General features: G+C 35.1%; 1 protein-coding gene across 8 annotated transcripts in view; it reads left to right on the plus strand.

Moving 5' to 3' along the window:
• LOC120429132 (high affinity cAMP-specific and IBMX-insensitive 3',5'-cyclic phosphodiesterase 8) overlaps positions 1-20,931 on the plus strand; it is a 315,218-nt gene that overhangs the window by 234,559 nt on the left and 59,728 nt on the right. For 6 of the 8 annotated variants that reach the window (XM_052709686.1, XM_052709687.1, XM_052709688.1 and 3 more), the window contains one exon: positions 10,077-10,168. In XM_052709686.1, the coding sequence (XP_052565646.1) occupies positions 10,077-10,168 (92 nt within the window). Of the gene's footprint in view, positions 1-10,076; positions 10,169-18,402; positions 18,795-20,931 lie in introns of those variants that run through there. The other 2 variants (XM_039594330.2, XM_039594326.2) reach the window with 2 other exon arrangements.

The raw sequence follows: 20,931 nt of genomic DNA on the forward strand, positions 1-20,931 counted from the left end.
ATTTTCACAAAAATTTTGAACGAAAAAAAAATCGCGGGCTCTCCTTCAAATTTGACCTTTAAACTTAATAATCAAAAAATCTCATAAAATTGGAGTGTTTTTTTTTCTTTCAGTGAATTTTTTTCGGAAAGCCCGTCAAATTTCCTACAAGTTTGTCTTTGACCACTTTTTGATACGATGCAACGGCTTCGAGATACAGCAATATTTAAATTACGAAATACAAAAATATTTAAAACACTAACGCCCTTCTCAAATGTCATTATCGAGTGTAACTGGCTCCAAATACACAAAAATGGCTAACATAAGCGTAGGATAACATGTCTACAAAGTTTCATTGAAATCGGAGAGGGTCGGGTACAACCGATTTCCTATTTGACATGGAATTGCTCAGTACTCAAATTTTTATAATTTGCAATATGGGTATCAATCGATTCAAAATTTTGCATGCATTTTCACTCATTTAGAGTATTTTGAATGAGATACTAAAATTTTCACAAAATGCCGAATTTTCTCTAAAATACTAAAAATTTTATAATTCGCAACATGGGTATTCGAAAGGCGATTCGAAATTTGGCATGTATTTTAACTGTTTAAGAAATTTTTAAATGAAATGCTATAATTTTCACAAAATACCGTATTTTCTCGAAAATACTCAAATTTTTATAATTCGCAATATGAGTATTCAAAAGGCGATTTAAAATTTTGCATGTATTTAAACTTTTTAGAGTTTTTTGAAAAAGATACTCAAATTTTCCATATTTTCTCGAATATACTCAAACTTTTATAATTCGCAATATGGGTATTCAAAAGGCAATTCGAAATTTTGTATGTATTTTAACTATTTTAAAGTTTTTTGAAAGAAATACTCAATTTTTCACACAATGCCGTATTTTCTCGAACATACTCAAATTTTTATAATTCGCAATATGAGTATTCGAAAGGCGATTCAAAATTTTGCATGTATTTAAACTTAAAGTTTTTTGAATGAAATACTCTCTTTATAATTTATTAATTTATTTTATAATTCGCAACATGGGTATCAAACGATTCGAAATTTTGCATGAATTTTCACTAATTTAGAGTTTTTTGGATGATATACTCAAATTTTCACAAAATACCGTATTTTCTCGATTATAAACAAATTTTTACAATTGCAATATGGGTATTTGAAAGGTGATTCGAAATTTTGCATGTATTTAAACAGTTTTTGAGTTTTTCGAATGAAATACTCAAATTTTCACACAATGCCGTATTTTCTCGAAAATACTCAAATTTTTATAATTCGCAATATGGGTATCAAACGATTCGAAATTTTGCGTGTAACAGTTTTTGAGTTTTTTGAAAATACCCTGTTTTCTCAAAAATACCCAAGTTTTTATAATTCCCAATAAGAGTACCAAGTGAAGTGAAATTTTACCCGGTGAATGAAAAATTCAAAAAGCTCTAAAACAGTTAAAATGCATGCAATATTTGGCATCGTTTGATAATCATATTGCAAATCATTAAAAATTTAAGTATTGTCGAGAAAATACGTTTTTTGTGGTGAAAATGTGAAAATTTTATTCATAAAACTCTACAAAAGTACCGTAAAATAGGGTGACTTTGATAGCTGGGGTGACTTTGATAGGTTTGCGATTTTTCCGCAAAATGAAGAGTACAATTAAAAAATACGTACGGAATGGTTTAGAATCATACTGACGGTGGCAGAGAATTGTTCAAAGTACCTCGAGAAGAACTTTTCATAAAATTTTGAAAAGTTAAAAAAGTTGGTTAACATGAACATGATTTTGATTCAGGAATAGAAATGCTATTCGGATTCTTTGAACAATTTTCCACTATGAGAAGGTTAATTAAGTATGTAAATAATAAATAATTTGTGTTTGTGAAACACAATAAAAAAAACTCCAACTTTATGGGCAATTTCGGTTGAACAAATTTCATGTAAAATGTGAAAACTTGTGATTCGTGCTTCGAATTCAGTATGAAATGCAATATGAATCGGTAGTTTTATAAACAAAACTAGTTTTAACAAATTTCAGACAAAATTCCAACTTTTTAACAATTTTTCATGTATCAATTTTTTATGTATTTTATCAAAAACTTATGAACTAAGTTAACTAAATATAAACAATGATTTTTTTTCTTAAAAGCTATATCAGCTTCTTTAGTGATGTTATATTAACGTACAAATAAAGTTTGAACATCTTAAAAAGGTGTTTAACAATACAATAACTAAAGATTTTAAACGTAACTATTTTTCTAGACTCTATTGAAAAACTTTTTTTCCAAAATAGTGCATGGACTTTGTGTGGCTTACCCCAGTACATGTTTTAAAAATAATATTTTTGAAAAAAACCTAACCTGTTGGAAAATATTCCAAAAACAAATTGAAATCCTATCAAAGTTACCCCGGTTTACGCTACATGCAATATTTCGAATCGTTTGATACCCATATTGCAAATTATAAAAATATGAGTTTTTTTTTAGAAAATACGGTATTTTGTGAACATTTCAGTATTTCATTTAAAAAAAGTTAAAATACATGCAAAATTTCGAGTCTTTTGATACCCATGTTACGAATTATAAAAAAAAATTAGTACTCTCAAAAAAATACGGTATCTGTTGATTTTTATAACATTTATGCTTAAAAACTTACCATATTATTCAAAAAATATTTTCTTGGAGGAAGCTTCAAAATTCACCATAATTTGGTTGGTTTTAGTCAATTTTAGAAATATATTAAATATGAGTTATCGTCTGTTATCATCAATAAAATTATCGCCGATAGAATTATCGTTATCGTTATCGAACCTCGATAATTTTATCGTTAACAACCTTGGATACAATGCAACGGCATCGTTATACAGCAACTAGAGGGTGACGATTCTCGAGATTTTGAATTTCCCGGGAATCGAGAGTTGAATTTGGACATTTCCCGGGAATTCCCGGGACCCGGGAGTTTTTTTTACTTTGCCAATAGTGCCAATAATTTAAAAAGAAAAAGTCCTAAATTTATGGCTTTTCAATGAATTCAGGTACAATTAATTCATACTTATTAAAAAAAACGTTAATTTAAGTAGCCTCATTACTTCAAGAAACTATTTCAGGCATAAGATTTTTTTTCTTAATCTGCAAATACAAGATCGTTTTTTGAGCTTTTTGGGACACAAAATTGTAGTTTAAAGTGTTTACGAGTCTTAATTCGCACACAGTGATGTTTCAAAAGTTGTTGCATGCACTTGTTATTAGATTTTTGAGAAGAAAAAAATAGCAAATATATAATTTCCCAGTATCGCAATGTGATACATAACAGTTCAAAACAATTTCATGATTCATTTCTTGTCTAAGGTCAACTGAAAATATTCATTGAAGAAATATTTACAATTATCAGGAAAACCCGAATGTTCACAATTAGCGGACCTCAACAAATATTGAGGCAATCTTACAAATTGCCAGAGTTTTTTCTTCCAAAATATATTCTAATATTGAGGATAATGTGAAACACAAAATGATTTATTGACATCAACAATGAAATAGCTATAGAGAGGATATGGAAATTGAACATTTTGAAAAGGGTTTTCTCGATAGCAATTAATAATACGAAAATAAAAAAAAACTTAATATTTCATTTCTGGGATGTAACTGCTTAGTATGCTAAATTTTGGGATCCTCATTTTGTGGGCTTCTCTCATTTATAGTTATTGGAACGTACGACAAGTGAACATCCAATGTTTTAAACCATTTCGAATTTTTCAAATGTTTTTCTGATTAATTTATATAATATTGCTTCGATTTTTATAAGTATAAAATTTCCCGGGACTCTCGACCAAATTTCCCGGGAACCGAGAGGTCCAAAAATGGTCGATTTCCCGGGAAATTTTTCCCAGGAATTCCCGCTCGTCACCCTCTAACAGCAACCCATCTCAAATGTCGTTCTCGAGTGCATCTGGCTCCATATCGACGCTGTTGTGCTAACTTGTCTTAATGTTTAAGCTTGAATAAACAAAAACTAGAGCACGCAATGTAAACAATAACAAACACGTTTTGTTTGGTTGACCATTATGTGAATTGTCCTGAAGTTTGGTTGAATTTGGTTGCTGGAGTGAAAATGTTTACGGTAGTCGAGCTCGTACTTGTGTCAAACGCGTTCTGACCTGAAATCCCTTTGGCCAGTTGTCGCACTTACATCATTTTTTTCAGGGTGTGTCGAGATAGCTCGACAAGATTGAAACTTCTTTCATATGAAAAGTGACTGTGCTGCGCCAAATGGCGTTCTTAACTCAATTTGGTCAAAAATGCACATCAGCGACAATATACACAAAAATTGCATTGATGTTGGATAGAGTCGATTAGAAATGTACCTGAGAAACTCCTGTCTTGGGCTGGAATTGCTCATTCCGAAACTTTTAAAACAAATCAAATATCACAGATTTCAAAGAGAACTGCCCAGTTACCACAGCAAAAAGAGTTTCGGCCTTTCTTTCCGCCACCTTATCTGAAGCCCGCCGGCCTTCCCAATTGTGCTCATCATCCGGCCGGCAGTTGGTCCCAGCATCATTGGTCGGAACATCCGCCGATATGTGTGGAGTGGACCCCGCGCTACTGTTGCAACAAGACCTGGGGCGAGATCGATCGCGATGTCGTAACACTTCAACGGTTATTTCCGCAACACTTTTTGGGACCAGTCATGAGTCCGCGTGCGCGCCAATTACCCACCCCCCTGCGTGGCCAAATTGACGGTGGTTTGATCGGCGTTTTTTTTTTTGCTTCGTGCGGCGTTAAATGGCCTGTTTACAAGTAGCGTTTGGCGTGTGCGTGAATCTTTCCACGCTGGATTACCTAATGTGTGGATGCCTGCAATTGTGGAACGATCGAGATGAGGAATGTTGGTTTCGTTTGTTGATATTGTCTTTATTATTTTGCATTTCTTACAAGAATCTATTTTTTGTTCATTGTATTATACAACTTTTTATACAGAGCCAAAATTCCACGGTTGTATGCTTCGAAGATACATAATTTACCAAAAATATTGCAAAAATGTTATAGAATAAAAACACTTTTTTGGCGTTGTTAAAATATTACGACCAGAGATTTTTGGGATTTCTCATCAAAGCGATAAAAGCAGCAAAATTCTTGTTGAATTGCATTTCGAATTCCGGTTATTTAGACATGCACTTCTTTCGTTTCCCACAGCTACTATAGCCAAGTGGCCAGCCCAATTTCAAAAGGTCACTTTTGGCATTCATCGCTCGGCCACCCTCCTCTGTAACGGGGGCAATACCTGCCACTTTGTGCATCCCTTCGAGTGCCTTTTCACTCCCCGTAATGGTCGGATGATATTTTCAAAATGATGCCGCTACTTGAACCTGTCCGCCCGTCCAACTTGCTTGGTGTGTGATCCCAGCTAATAAACCCCCAGCAAGAGAGCCACTTGCCAAACTTTTTTTTTTTGTTGCTCCTCTAAATTTCCTCAAACAGCAGCGGCCGCAAATTTGTGGTCCATGGATGCTGTGCCACAACGAGATGATGCCGTCCCCTCCGGACGTGGAGAGGAACCGCGCCGCCGCACGTAACAGTCCGTAATGTTTTGCGCCGATGAGTCGTGAATTGAGCCCCCAATTGGGGAGATTATGTAAACACACGCCAGCAGTGTCGGAAACTTTTGGCAGAGGATGAAATGTCAGAAAAATAGCGTGTGGATTGCCGATTTCGGAAGGAGTTTGGAGAAGCAAAAAAAAGCTCACATTGATGAGGCAATCCCACTTTTGTGCGATTTGTGGTTTAATGGGTATGTTTATGCGGAGTGTGACCAAAACAAAACAAAAAAAAAACATTTTTTTCCATTATGGTAAGGACTAGATTTTTTAAGGCCTTAATTTTTTTCAATTCGTTGAACCGAACATTTTTTTGTTTTTGTTGTCTTATTTTTGATTGTCAAAATTAACCCGCAAAACTACTTTAAAGTAATTAAGAGAGCAAAAATCCAAGATGGCGGTCAAGAAATATTGAGAAAATGCCCTTTGATAATTTAATAGGCAATCAACCATTCAAATTTAACAAAAAAGGCTCGCAAAAGTTTCCGATTATCGATTCTGAACTGTATTCATATAAAATTTTCGGAATAATCTGGCTTGATTTAATTTTCATGCGATGATGGCGGCTGAACCTAACTTTGTTTTTTTTTTTGTATTTTGCTAATAAAATTTGTCTTACAAGGTTCTTTCCTTAAAGGCCAGTATGCTCTTCAAAATAAAAGAGGTTTACGCTTTACGAACGGCAGAACAAAAGAGAGGGAACGCTTTCTTGGGGCTTTTTTTCACTCTCTCCAGCTTGCTTTAGCTACTGCTTTTGAAATTTTTCTCAACCGGTTTCTTCCGAAGTGCATACCTTACATTAACTTTAACAATCTCAAGCCTGAATTTAAATTTTATATTATCAGAACCCTAGTAACATTTTTAAACTTACAGGTTTTATCAGGGTACTAAAAACCTTCATGCAGCCTAAACCGGCTTTTATGGTCTACTTAAAACCTTAAATGTTAATTGGGAATGTGTCAAAAAATGCTTTATACATTAATACAATAATGCTTATGTCCCAAAATGGCAAAGTTTTCCTAAATATAAGAAAAAAAATATTTTTCTCAAGGATTTATATCATATTACAACGTGTGGCCTCAGAAATTCAGTACAAAAAAATAAAAGCCATTATTCGATTAAAAATGCATGAACAACGTTGTACGAATTTTAACAAATTTATAATCAATTCCACAAGATTTTAATACAATTTATTTCAAAAATTTAATTTCGCAAACCCCGAAACATACAAACCATATCGTAAAATGTATCAAAAATATTTAAAACTGTTAAATCGTTAAATCGTTTCAAGCGGTATTAAACATGAAAAAATCAAAAATGGAATTATGTTTTCATTTTTTAAGTTCAAACTACAATTAATTTGCCAAAACTTTTTTTTTCTTTGCAATTCCGTCATGAATAGTAACTTATAAGTTCAACTTTTCAGCACTTATATCGAATAGTAGTATTTTTTATTTCATTTTAACGTTGAATTGACTAAACAAATGGACTTTTGACATAAATATCGTTCCAAGCGCAATCATCGGAATTGCAAAAACGTTGTATGCAACTCTCGTTGCAGTTTTTTCAGGACTTCGAATTTGTCTTTGTTTGGTTAACCTCTCTGATTCGATTAAAAACATACGACTCGTGCTGAAAATATCTTCTTTTTACAACTTGTTGCACGAAGAACTATTTCTCGAATAAGTCAATACAACTATTGTTAAAATATATTGTTTCCTGTTCTAAGTAACCTCAAAAATTAAAAAATTAAAGTATTTTTTTCATTTTGAGTCATATTGGTTTATTTTTTTACCTTTTGCAATAACTGATCAGATAAGTCACAATATGTACTTGACAAAAGAATATGTTTATGAACTCTTTAATATTTTGCAACCATTTTGTGATACTCTTTGCTTTATTTATTTTGAAGAGTTTCTTCATTTATTTGTGCCAAATGGCCAGCTAATGCTAGTGATTTTTCGCGATTTCACGGAATCCGCGTAATCCGTGAAATTTGCCCTTGGCCGTGAAATCTGATCAACACCGTAAATTACCGCGAAATTAGAAAAGTCTCTTGAAAGTCTTGCTCAGTGTTTAAAAATTTGATTTTTAAATTGAAACAAATCACAAGTAGAGCATTTTGGAAGCAATTGTTAAAATAAATGAAAAAAATATTGCATGATTAATTCAGATCTCATTTTTTGAAGATATTTATCATAAAATATCTCTATCGAAATGCTGATTTTCACATGAAAATTACTTTTGATTGCCATGCATAACACAATGTTAAATTCAATAAAAGAAAACACAAAACAGTTTAAGCTATTTTATTTCTTAATCTCCGTTAAATTAAGTAAAATAATGATAAATAAGTTTCATTGTCATTGTATAACGCAAGTAAAAATTCAAAATGTTTTGAATATTTTAGGAAGCAATAAAATGTTTAGTAAAATTTCAAAATATAATACATGATGATAAAATTTGCATTTTTGAAGTACATATTTTTATTTTTATTTTATTTTTGTTATTGTCAATACCAAATGCTGCAAAAACTGTTATAAATGGAGCTTTGCCTAAACTTATTCGAAATAATCAAATATACTAGTTCTACTTTGGTAAATTAAGAATGGTTTTCGTATGGAGACACTTTACCAAATTATTTTGATAATAAAATCTTATAATTTTCCTAATGAAGAACTGGACAACTCAAAAAAATGCCATGAATATTTTGTGTCAGGGATTAGTATTTATATTTTTTGATTCTCAAAGTATCTTTCCTCTACACAATACTAAAATAACATATTTTTGATTTTTTTTTTTCAATCAGGTTTTCGAGTACCGTGAAATTGCCGTGAAATTCCAATGTTTTGTAATTGGCATGCCGCGAAATTTCAATTTTTGAGCCGTGAAAAATCACTTGCCCTAGTCAATGACTAGTAGTCATGCAAATGCAAATTAAATTAAACTCCAAGAAAATATATCTCGAATAAAAATATATATTAAACAGTATTTCAAAATAAAACACCCATGGGAGATTTATACTTATGTGTTTTGCCTTCCTCACCTTACTGAGGAAAGGCTATAAAATCACTCGAAAAATGAACTGATTAATTCGACCTAGTAGACCCACCTTCACGTATACATATCGACTCAGAATCATGCTCTGAGCAAATGTCTGTGTGGATGTGTGCAGGTGGGTGGACAAAAAATTGTCACTCGATTATCTCCGGACTGGATGAAAGGATTTTGACCGTATTAGTCTCATTTGATCCGTCTTGGGGTCCCATAAAATCAGCAAGTTTAGTTAAGTACTTCAAAAGTTATGCTAAAAAAACGACTTTGGCGTATGTCCGGAAGATTGTAAAAGGGTTGTTTTTGCAAGAAAACCTATCATGTTATACTTTTTCAAAAATGTATTAAAAAGACCTTTCCAATGAGCCCAAAACATTGAAGATCTGACAACCCTATCAAAAGTTATTAGCACTTAAGTGTTATTTATACACTTTTTGGAGGCTGGGTTTCAGATATTGTGATAGAAAATCGTTGAATAGGTTTTTTATCAGACCTTGCCGATGAGCCAGAAATATTGAAGGTCTGCGAACCCGATCAAAAGAAATGAGTAATAAAGTTGATTTGTTAAACATGATAAGGGGGAAGGTGGATTAAGTAACGTTTTTAACAAGATTTAACATCACATCAAAAATATTTTCACCAGCATGATATTTTGTAAATAGACTTCTTGATAAAAAAAAATAAAAAATATATTTTGAATTTTTTTTTTGTATATTTTTGAAATAACCAAAATATGTAAAACATCATAATCAAGCGCCTAGGAACTTTAAATTTTTTAGAGCTGATTGCACTTTAAATTAACAGTATTTGTTATGATGTACCTAGGTATGAACACTGTTTTTTTTTATTTGAAGACTGATCATATAACTTTTATGCAAAAAATTAAGGAACTTAACAGTTGAAACATTAAAATTCGTAAAAAAAAATCAAATCAGTGTATTATTGGTGGCCTTAATAGCCTCATAAAAACATAAATAATGGGCTGTCGAGGGTTAATAGTATGAAAATATACACAGTAAAAAATGTAAATTTGAAAGGTGTAATTTTAAAAGGCTCTTTTATGATGTAATTTTACTTCAATTTAGAATGAAAAGTTACATCATAACAGAAAAGTTGTGAAATTACACTTTTTTTATATGAAATATTTACCCTTCCCAGATGTAATATAACCATGTTTTTTAACTGTGTATCACTTATTTTAATCTGTAGCTTTTATACTTTATCTATTTATTTGCATTTTTCAATAGCTATCGAACATTCTATTCAAAATTTGTCAAACTCTACATACTTTAATTCTGCATATTTTCTTACCTTCTCTTACCTTAATTCGTTACAGCCCACTTATCCAAAAGATAATTTTTTTTTATTTCACGATGACGCCAATTTTTAATTGCTTCCACTTCTTTTTATCTTTTCTCTGCCTTACAGGTGGAACATCGAGCAGCTCTGGACGGCACGGCCCCCGGCAAACGTCATCGCTGGCACTAACCCCCGAGGAGGAACCACTCGACTCATATCCTGTAAGTAGCAGTAGTCCTGCCCTGCGGGATGCTATTCAACAACTCTGACGAGGGGAAATGTCTCGAGGCCTCGGGCTGGGTTCCGGAACCGGGCATGACGAGGGGTTTGAACTCTGGGGGGGGGAAAACATTCTTGTTGAAATTTTTGATTGAGGAAATTTTAATAAATGTTCAAAATAAAGTCATTTAATTTGTGATGATTGTAATATCAACCTATTTTTTTATTTTTTAGTAAAATTCTAAGAAAAAAATAAAAAAAAACTATTTTCGCTGAGAATTTGCAGTGAGAGTGCAACTATTTTTAGAACCTTTTGAAACCGATTTGAGTGCAAGCTGGTCGGCTTGCGCGTTGATGTTCCGCACGTGGCCCAGCGGTTCAAGAGGAAAATGCGCTCCACTAGTGGCGGTGAGGGAGATAGATAAGAGCTTTTTACCTGAGGGTGGTGTAAAAAGAGCCTTTGTCGGTCTGGGGCTTCAGGGATTCGTCGAATTTCGTTCGGGTTTCGCGTAAACCAGAAGGTGATCGATTTTCATTATGGGAAATCTGGCCCATTCAACTCCGCTCCGAAGAAATGCTCTGAATGGGTTGAACAAAAAGGCTTTTGTGTACTGAAACTATTTCTGAAGACAAGTCTAAGCACTACGTCAAACCATTATCAGAATTAATTTCGAGTTATAGTTATGAAACTCTAACCTAATCCAAATCAATATTTATAATATTATTAATAAGTTTCACATCTGCTGTTAGTTCAATTTAATGAGATAATTACTGAGAGCTAATTAAAGCATACCAACAGTAATTAGGTCCTAGGGCAAGCGCAAAACATTTTAACAAGCAACAATCTCTCACCCAACAAGCCCCTAAATAGCTGCACCATCCCTAGGGTGCAAACATTTAGTTTTGTGTTCAAATCAGTTGCAATTAAACCGTACGGCCAACATTCGCGGAAACATTGTTCGGTCAATCCGTGCGTATAATCAGCCGGAGTTCCCATGCCCTCTCGCGTGGCTTTATCCGAGCCTTGATTGGTACTTTCGTCCGCTTGTACAGCAGGTCGTCAGTTTTGTTGGAATTTGTTAATGCAACAGCAGCAACAACAACAAGCTGTGATTAGAACATTCCGGCGCCGAATTAGTGCGCGGTGATTGCCGGACGATGTCGGACACGTGTTTGCTAATCTGAGCTTGGAAAGTACGCTTGATTGTAGTTTGTATTTGGAAAATATGTTTAGCTTCGAAATTGGTTAATTGTTGATTCAATTCAATTCAATGAGTAAATATCAAATTTCATGAAGATAATAAGTGTCCATCAAATCAAAATCAAATTATTCGCTCTACAGCATTGCCTTGGCGTTCTCGATTGTGAGATTTCTACTTGAAACTAGGTGTTCGAAGGCTTGATTGTTGAGACAATTGCAAACCTCTTTTTACACCTAAGTTTCCATCTACCCCGGGATTCGAACTGACGACCTTTGGATTGTGAGTCCAACTGCCTACAAGCGACTCCACCGAGACAGGACCCAGGGAGACGACTCCTACACCTGGACTGAGCTAACGACCTAACCCTTTAGGTTAGACCGGGGCCAACATTTTCTTCCCCATCCGACGGAAGGTGTGGTCAGACAAATCTCGTCTCGAAAAATGCCACCGGGACCGTCTGGAATCGAACCCAAGCCGACTGGGTGAGAGGCAACCACGCCTACCCCTACACCACGGTCCCGGAAGTGTCCATGTAAAAACCAAATCAAAAAATATGGGGATAGGGAGTTAAAATACTCTCCCTGATTTTTTCGCTATTGATTGAATCTTCCAGGAATAGAAAACATAATTTCACATAATAATACTGCCAAAGTTTGTACACCATAAAGATTTAAACCTAATCCAGCATGAGTTTGGTCTTAATTTGGTTGAACTTTTAATATAGTTTGAAGCAGAAACCTTTTTTTACAATTTTATTATGATCTCCAGGATTCTTAAAAAAAGGGAAAACAACAGCATAAAAAATCTGTTTTTAATTAAATCTACATAAGACACATTCTCCGGCAATGTACACCTTAGGATGAAATTTTGAAAAGCGTGTATGAGCTATTTGGATATTTTTCCTCAATTCTAGACTACTTGAAGCTTCAAAAATCATGGTTTTCATTAATTAAACTTTTGAATATCATTATGTACAAGTTGGTTAAGTTATGCAACAATTCGTGATAAAATCAGCGTTTTAAAACATTTTTCTAAAAACTCCTGGTTTTCAGCGAAATAAAATCCAAAAATTATTCTTTTAATTGCATTTTGTAGGTTTTAGGATGTACTAAACGGAAATGTCATGGATTTACAGTTTATCTTAAGTTAAGTATTTTTTCAAACTAGTGTAAATTTACCATTTTATTGCGTTGCAACGTCACGAAAAAGGGACAGTTGTTTATGTCAACAGAAAACTAAACATTCAATCATTTTGATATTTCGGATGCTCTTTGTACTTGGAAAGAGCTTTCAAATGCAACCTAGAGCGAACCTAGAGCGACTAAATCCAAAGTTACAACAGGTTTAAGTTTGCGTTGCAACGTCACGAACTTTTAAATCATATTGGTCACATGGCAAAAAAGGTGTATGCGTAGTTGATTGTTGGAGATCAAAAGAGAATAAATATGATATATGTTTTATATAATGTTTCCGAGCCAATTTACAGAAAAATTGTACATGGGTCATTCACAAATTCCGTCACTTAGGTTTGTAGCAACTCGAAAAAAAAGTAGGTATTTTATAAAACTTGTTGAGTAAATCAAAATAGATCGATGTTCACAATGGGGAAAAATTCTAAAACTTTCAAAAAAATAATCACGCGGTTGCTGGATGGCCCCTTTATGATAAACTAATTTATGTGAGGGTTCATTCTAATACAATGTAACGAATTTTTTTATCGCACACCCTTAAGTAGGCCAAATTACGGTGAAATTCATCAAACAATAATAATCACTTGATTCGATTGTTTTTTTACAAACTTTTGTCACTTTGTTGTTGGACGAACCCTTACCTACATAAGTTGTATGCAACGTTTAGTTGTTCGCAATTAAAAATGTTATGTTGCGCACAAGGTTGAAAAAAAATCACTTCGAGCGAATAACGATTGCCTGAAGAAAGGCTCTCTGTGTATCAGGCAGCGATTAATCGCAAAATGAATCATAGTCGTCGAATTTTCAACACTGGTTGCGCAGGTAAACAGTTTTATTATTTCCTTAAATTTAATTTAAAAAGCACAAAAGTCAACAAAATAAGTTACGTTATTTGCAGATCACCCCTTAGGACCATCATCAAACAATATGGGCACTAATACATTTCCGATAATTTTTTGTTGTATAAATCCTCGAACCCCGCCCCCTCCCCCTTGATATTAAGAGTTACGTCTTGCATGGACGCCCCATAACATGGATAGAGGAGGTGGGAGTGGTGGGGGGGGGGGTGGAGCTGTCCTTCGTGATAATGGAATAATACAAATATTTTTTTTAATTTGAAAACTTCGTATATCGTACTGCTACTGTAAAAGCGATATAGGGGGAGGGGGAGGGTCTAACATGGGCGGGCCAATCAATTCACATGTCCATGTACTGTCTATTAATGTCTTATAATAAAATCATAACCTACAGTTGCTCAAAGTAACAAAAACTATGATTTATTTTGAAACTAAAATTTCGTGACGTTGCAACGCAACGAAAAACCCTGTTTTCAAAAACATTGCGTTGCAACGTCACGAAATGTAAATGGTCTTTAAAAATCAAGGTTTGATTTTTTCGAAAAACTAATGATTGCATTCGATTTGTTGGCCAATTTTACACTAAAAATGGAAGAAGAACTCCAAATTTGCCATTTAACAGAGCAGAGTTAATGGCGAAACATGAATTGGGTCAGGATTGAGAAAAAGTCACGCGTTGCAACGTCACGCTACATATTCCCCTCTCAAAAATAGAATATTCACTTAAAATAATGTTTCAACATTGTTTCTTATAGGAAATTTGTATTTGTATTTTTTTAGCAAAAAAAAAAAATAAAAAATCACTCCCCAAAACGAGCCAAGAAATTTTGCAGCCAAAACAAATGCATTCAGCTTATAGGAAATTTTACGGAGATCATTTTGCTTTTTTTAACATTCAATATATGTCCACGCAAAGCCAAGATATTTGCATTTTAATGAACAAAAAGTGTCGAATTTTCAAAATTCTTGGTATATAAGCGTTTTTAGCATAAAACATTGGCTACTATGATTACAAACGGGAAGGCATATATTTTGGAAAATTTTTATTTTGCTCGCTCAAAAACGATATTTGTTAATCATGTTTCATGAAAAAACATGACATTTTCTCACAATGTGAGTAACAATTTGTTACTCGCATTTCTGAAAAATACTCGACAAATGCACTTTTTTCATTCAAGCTCCGCGCGCGAGTTGTAAACCATTTTTGGGAACTTTTTGTTGTATGAAAACATCGTTCCTGACATCCTAATCTATCATTGTAGGGGTGAGCTCCGAAGATTTGACAACTTTTCATTTTTTGGGACGGCCTAGTCTAGATGCATAAACTACCAATCCAAAGTTTGTTTGTTGACATGCAAAGGTCGATTCCAGTCGAAAGAGTTCAAAGGAGACTCATCTGGAATTGAATACTCAAAATCATTAAACAAAACATTATAAAAGAGTTAACTAAGGCCGATGCAAATATTTTTCAAATTTTTTGTCACTCGGTTCAAGGGGGGTGGGGTAAAAAAAAAATTAAACAATTTAAATATTGAAATGACAAGCCATAGTTTCAGCATTTGCATGGAAAAAGTGTTTTAAAATTCATTTTACACTAGTTCAGTTGTTTTGCAACCATTAATTTAAAAAAATAAATAAAAAAAACATCGAAAATTTTCAAAAATTCTAGAGATTTTTAAATCAACTCAAACATGCTAAACGCAAGGAAACGCATTTTAAATTAATTTCACTTAAATTTTCATTGAAATATTGAAGTTTTTTGAAAAGTATTTTTTTGCCCCCTGATTTTTTGGACAAACTTTGAAGGGGGGGGGGACAAAAACTGGATGGATCGAAGTAAGCGCGCGGCAGGTCGGACGCAATTTTTTCTGCTCCTGTCATTTTCATGGAGTTTTCCGTTTTTTGTATGTTTGAGTGAAAATTAAAATTAATTTCTGACGAATTAGTTCGTACGGTTTGTGTTTGGTCATAATCTCGCTGCGCGTCAGGTGACAATGAAGGAAAATGGTTTATCTGTGCTGGAAAGGGAAGTGTTCAAACCTCCGGTCATTGTGTCGCGTGGGTTCAAGAAGAAGACCATCAACTGCGGGAATGCCTTCATTCACGTTACGGGCAGTTTTACGCCGGATGTGTACCGGGTGCCGATAGCTATCAAATCTAAATCATCTGTGAAGGCCCAGCGAAATATCTCGGATGGATCGCGAAAAAGTATCAGGAATCACGGACGGAGAAGTAAAGCAACTCAAGAATGAAGATTTGAATTTACCATGACTTCAAGTTGAACATTTTGAAGCCCGTCTCAGATCTGAAATCTATGTGAAGACACTGTTTTTTGGTGAGACCTTTCCATTTTAATACAAAAACACGTTCATTTACACACACATATAGACAATTCATTGAAGACAATTACGCCAACCTTATTATATACGCGGTAGGGTGTTCCCTTGGTCGTTCGCTGTGAGTTGTGGATTGCCTGCTTCTCTAATGAAGGTTCGACTGAGGGGGCATGCTTATTAATTTCTCGTCGCTCCATACCCTCAGTGACGTGATGGGAGCAAGGGCGTCTATGCAAAGTGTCCCTACACCCGCTACAAATTTCCGGCGCTTGGGGAGGGAAGAGGGAACCCATTTTGATCTATGCGCCGGTATTTGTAGCACTAAAATTCGTGCAAAAAAACTTATGCACGTGGGTGTACAGATTACGGAGTAAAAGATGATCGAATTGTTCACCTAGCGCTCACATGTGTTCCAGGACCAAGTTGCCTGCGGGTATGGGGATCATACATACATACATACATACAAACTTTGAAGGGGGGGGGGACAAAAACTTTAAATAAAATTTGTACCAGCCTAAACAGTAAAAAGACAACCTCACCAAAAAGACAAATGTTTCAAACTCTTCACCCAACTGGCAGTCGCATGATTGTGATGCATGGCGGCATGAAAGTATATCAGAATCTGCATGAAATCTGTCCTCATGCTTTTTTTGCGATATAGGGGTATGACATTTTTGCCCGTTATCGACAATTATCGACATTACCGACGGCTGATTGATTGTATTGGAGAAAAAAATCTAAACAGAACGAGAATTGAACCATCAACTTCTTGGTTATTGATCCGACACGCTTCCACCGCGCCATGGACGCTTGATGAATTGAGAGGGACCGAGCACCAACATATTCTTCTCTCTGGAGTGTTGCTCGGAGACGCGCCAGCTTTATATGTGTTGGTGAGAACTGCAGATCGCTGACATGTTTACACGCGGGCAAAAATGAGCTATGAGCTTGCTGCAAAAACTGTTAGAAAATGTAACATTTTCTGCAGCGAATCCACTGCTGCAGATTTTGATATATATTTTTCCTTTGGGTGTTCACTTCTCAAAATACAGATAAATGTACCGGGAAAATCCGGGACCGTGGTGTAGTGGTAAGCGTGGTTGCCTCTAACCCAGTCGGCTTGGGTTCGAACCCAGACGGTCCCGGTGGCATTTTTCGAGACAAGATTTGTCTGACTACGCCTTCCTTCGGATGGGGAAGTAAATGTTGGCCCCGGTCTAACCTAGAGGCTAGGTCGTTAGCTCAGTCCAGGTGTAGGAGTCGTCTACCTGGGTCCTGTCTCGGTAGAGTCGCTGGTAGGCAGTTGGACTCACAATCCAAAGGTCGTCAGTTCAAATCCCGGGGTGGATGGAAGTTTAGGTGTAAAAAAAGGTTTGCAATTGCCTCAATAATCAAGCCTTCGAACACCTAGTTTCGAGTAGGAATCTCGCAATCGAGAACGCCAAGGCAATGCTGTAGAGCGAATAATTTGATTTTTTGTAACGGGAAACCCCAAACTTTACACCCCGTTTGATCATCCACTATCTTATCGACGTTACCTTTAGCCATAGAGAACCACAACATGTCCCCTTCCCCTCTTAATCGAGCACATGTCACTTTTCCAACATGCTTCCCGGTGCCGCGTACCTTCAAAGTCCTATTTTGAGCACCAAATAGTGTCCCTGGGTTATTTAGTATACCGCGCCATATCTTGCACAAAGTTGTGTGCGGGATTTAGCCTCTTGTTTGATGAGTTCAAACCAGTTGCCGCGGTAAAGCTTGGTGTGTGTGTGTGTGTCTGTGATTAATTGAGGGGACGCGACAACAGTAATGATGATAATAATAATAATACACGCCATTTGCAGTTGATTTAGTTTGTTTCTCGGTGCGGTTCGAAGTGAATTTATAACGATGTTTATGACCATAACGGAGTGCTTTATGAACGGTTTGTTTGGCGTGAGAAATTAACGATGGACAGAGTCTCACAACGATTGAACAATGTTGTTCGAACTATTGAAAGGAATGAAATTTATGTAATTTGTGTTATGTTATTGGTGGATTATTTCAGACTTACACCAACAGGGTGGAAATTCTACACCACACCGGGCTCGATTTATCTAATCTGCTGCACGCAAGTGACCGGCTCTTTCAAGCAAATATCTTGAAAACCCGTCGTCAGCCAGACCGATCCGACCACTTTGTTATCATTGTTTGCAACCGGCTACCTGTGCTAACGTCATCATCCCAACGGCCGGGTATCTTCGAGCAATATGAATCGATTCATTCTTTTTTTTCTAGTTTTGACGCGTAAGCCAAGACACTGTTTAAATTTCGAATTTTCCGTAATTTTTGAAATTCTGGAAACTTTTATGAAAATTTAATTTTAAGATTTCTTATCGCTCGACATTTTTTTAAGAACTGCGAAACTGAGTACTTTTCCATGATCTTGAACCGCGTCTCAAAGTCAACCCGACCAAAAATAAGCCTGACAAATAGCGCCACCACCGAAAGCTGTGCTTATTAAAGCTCATTTAACGTCCTGCCACTAATTAAAGCACGACTCATTTTCACTGTGTTCTCGTCGTGGTCTTTTGGGGGCGAGATATCACCCACCGTGTGATCGTCCAAACGACAGTAGCAGCGGCAACATCAGCCCTGATAAAGGTGTACCTTACTGCGGGGGCCATCGGGAACCAGCTCAGTGACAGCGATTTTTTTTTTCAACTGTCCGAACCATGGCCTTCGGGAATGGACTTTTGGCGATAGTGGCGGACAAAGGATGTTCTAGTTATTGAAGTTGGAAAATTGTGCAAAGTGTCGAAGGGGAAAAATCGAAGTTGTGCAACAAGTGACAACGAGAAAACTCTCGGACCTGTCGAAGAAGGTCAAGGTTTGTGAGTTAAAGTGAACTGGAAGAAGCAAAAATCACTAAGAAAAATCATAGAAAAAACGAAACCCAGGAAAATTGCAGTGAAAAGTGTCTGCCAGCGATAAGAGTAATTGGCTTGGAAGAGTGTCGTAGCCTGACGGAGGAAGTTTCAAGGATTTGTGGACGTTTAATAAGGTCAATAAATCAGTCCCCGGAACCATAAATTAGCATTGCCGGACGTGATTGGATTAAAACCAGCGCTCTGATTGCCAGCAGTTGATGGGGGGAGACATTCTGAGTGGGGATAAAAATGAGCATCCGAAGGAAAAATATTCGCTTCAAAAGTGTAGCTTAATCTAATCAGTGGCCTCTGCTATTCAAAATGATAAGAAATCAATTGGGGGACTTCGTTGTTCTATTCTCATAAAATTGCGAATAAGAAAAGTTTCAGCAAAATCCAGCAGATTCAAGTGGAAAACCCGAATAAAATGCGACCAATTTCACCTTAAGCTCACATTAATTCGTACTGGGAAATAGAACACGTGTGACGGCTTTTGTCGTAACTTAGCTTGGATCAAAAACACTGGGAAACCCCTTTCCGATATCCAGCGCGAGGTAGTGTTATCCAACATCGCACGATGCGTATGACTCATTTTATTCAGCTTGTATTACGAAATCACGATCTAATGGTTATGTTTACGCAACTTGGTACAATTTACCCTTAATTTGAAGTTTTTCATGTGATCATTTGAATTCTTCAAAACACAAATGGAATTTGATACGTTTAAGGTGGAACGGGACGCTAGTTCTTGAACAATTTCTGTAAAACTGAAATCAAATCTGAACTGGACAAATTGCTCGCTAACTTTATATTAATCTTCTGCAAAAGACAGAACCTGTTTTAGTCAAAGTGCACAGAAAAAAATCAATTCCCGTAATCGTGAATTAAGTTCACGAATGTGAGATCCACGAAGGAATTTATTCATGAGTATGGTGCATTTGCACCATAAACGTGAATATATTCCTTCGTGGTTCTCATAATCGTGAACTGACTTCACGGTTTCGAGAATTGATTTTTTTTTCTGTGTGTTTTCCTTTAAGGTGCATTCAAAAACTCAAATCGTGGAAGCAATATGGCGCTGCCTTCCCATTTTACCTTAATGTAAACAATGTAAACATACGTGGGTTCTCTCCAGGAATACATATTTTTAATCATTATTTTTTCAAACTTTAACACATTTTTTTGGAAATAAATCTAAAATATGGTTGAATTTTATAACTTATTTAAAGGTACCGTAAAACGGGGTGACTTTGATAGCCGGGGTGACTTTGATAGGTTTGAGATTTTTCCGCAAAATGAAGAGTACAATTAAAATACGTACGGAATTGTTTAGAATCATACTGACCGTGGTAGAGAAGTGTTCAAAGTACCTCAAGAAGAAGTTTTCATAAAATTTTGAGAAGTTTAAATTGTTAGTTAACTATAATTTAAAAAAATGTTGATGAAAGTCATTATTTTAAACTTCTCAAAGTGTCTTGATTTTCTCAATTAACATGATTTCAAATCGGAAAACGAAATGCATTCTCGGATTCTTAGGACAATTTTCCACTAGGAGAAGGTTAAATAAGTTTGTTAATAAATAATAATATGTGTTTCTGGAACACAAATAAAAATAAACTTCCAAATTTATAGGCAATTTCAATTGAACAAATTTCATGTAAAATGTGAAAATTTGTGATTCGTTCGTGCTTTGAATTCAGTATAAAATGCAATATAAATCGATAATTTTATAAATAAAACTTGTTCTAACAAATTTCAGGCAAAGTTCTGACTTTTTAACAATTTTACCCAAAATTGATATATATTTTGCCAAAAAGCTTAAAAAACTTAGTTAACTAAGTATAAATATTGATTTTTTCCTAAAAACTTTATCAACTACTTTAGTGATGATATATTTAACGTACAAATAAAATTTGAACATCTTAAATATGGTTTTAACAAGAAAAACTATGACTATCAAAGTCACCCCGGAATTTAAACTAAGAATTTTTAACTTAACTATTTTTCTAAACACTATTGAAAAAACTTTTTTCCAAAATGGTGCATGGACTTTGTGTGGCCTACCCCAGTACATGTTTAAAAAAAAATAATCTTGAGAATAACCTTACCTGTTTGGAAAATATTCCAAAATCAAATTGAAATCCTATCAAAGTCACCCCGGTTTACGGTATTACAAAGTTATACTTAAATATGGGAGCGAATGACCGATAGAGTTAAAGTTCCCCTAATAAAATCACCAACAACATACCTAAATTCAAAATATATTTTGGA

The sequence above is a fragment of the Culex pipiens genome, chromosome 3 (assembly GCF_016801865.2).
Source record: "Culex pipiens pallens isolate TS chromosome 3, TS_CPP_V2, whole genome shotgun sequence".
NCBI classification, from domain to species: Eukaryota; Metazoa; Arthropoda; class Insecta; order Diptera; family Culicidae; genus Culex; species Culex pipiens.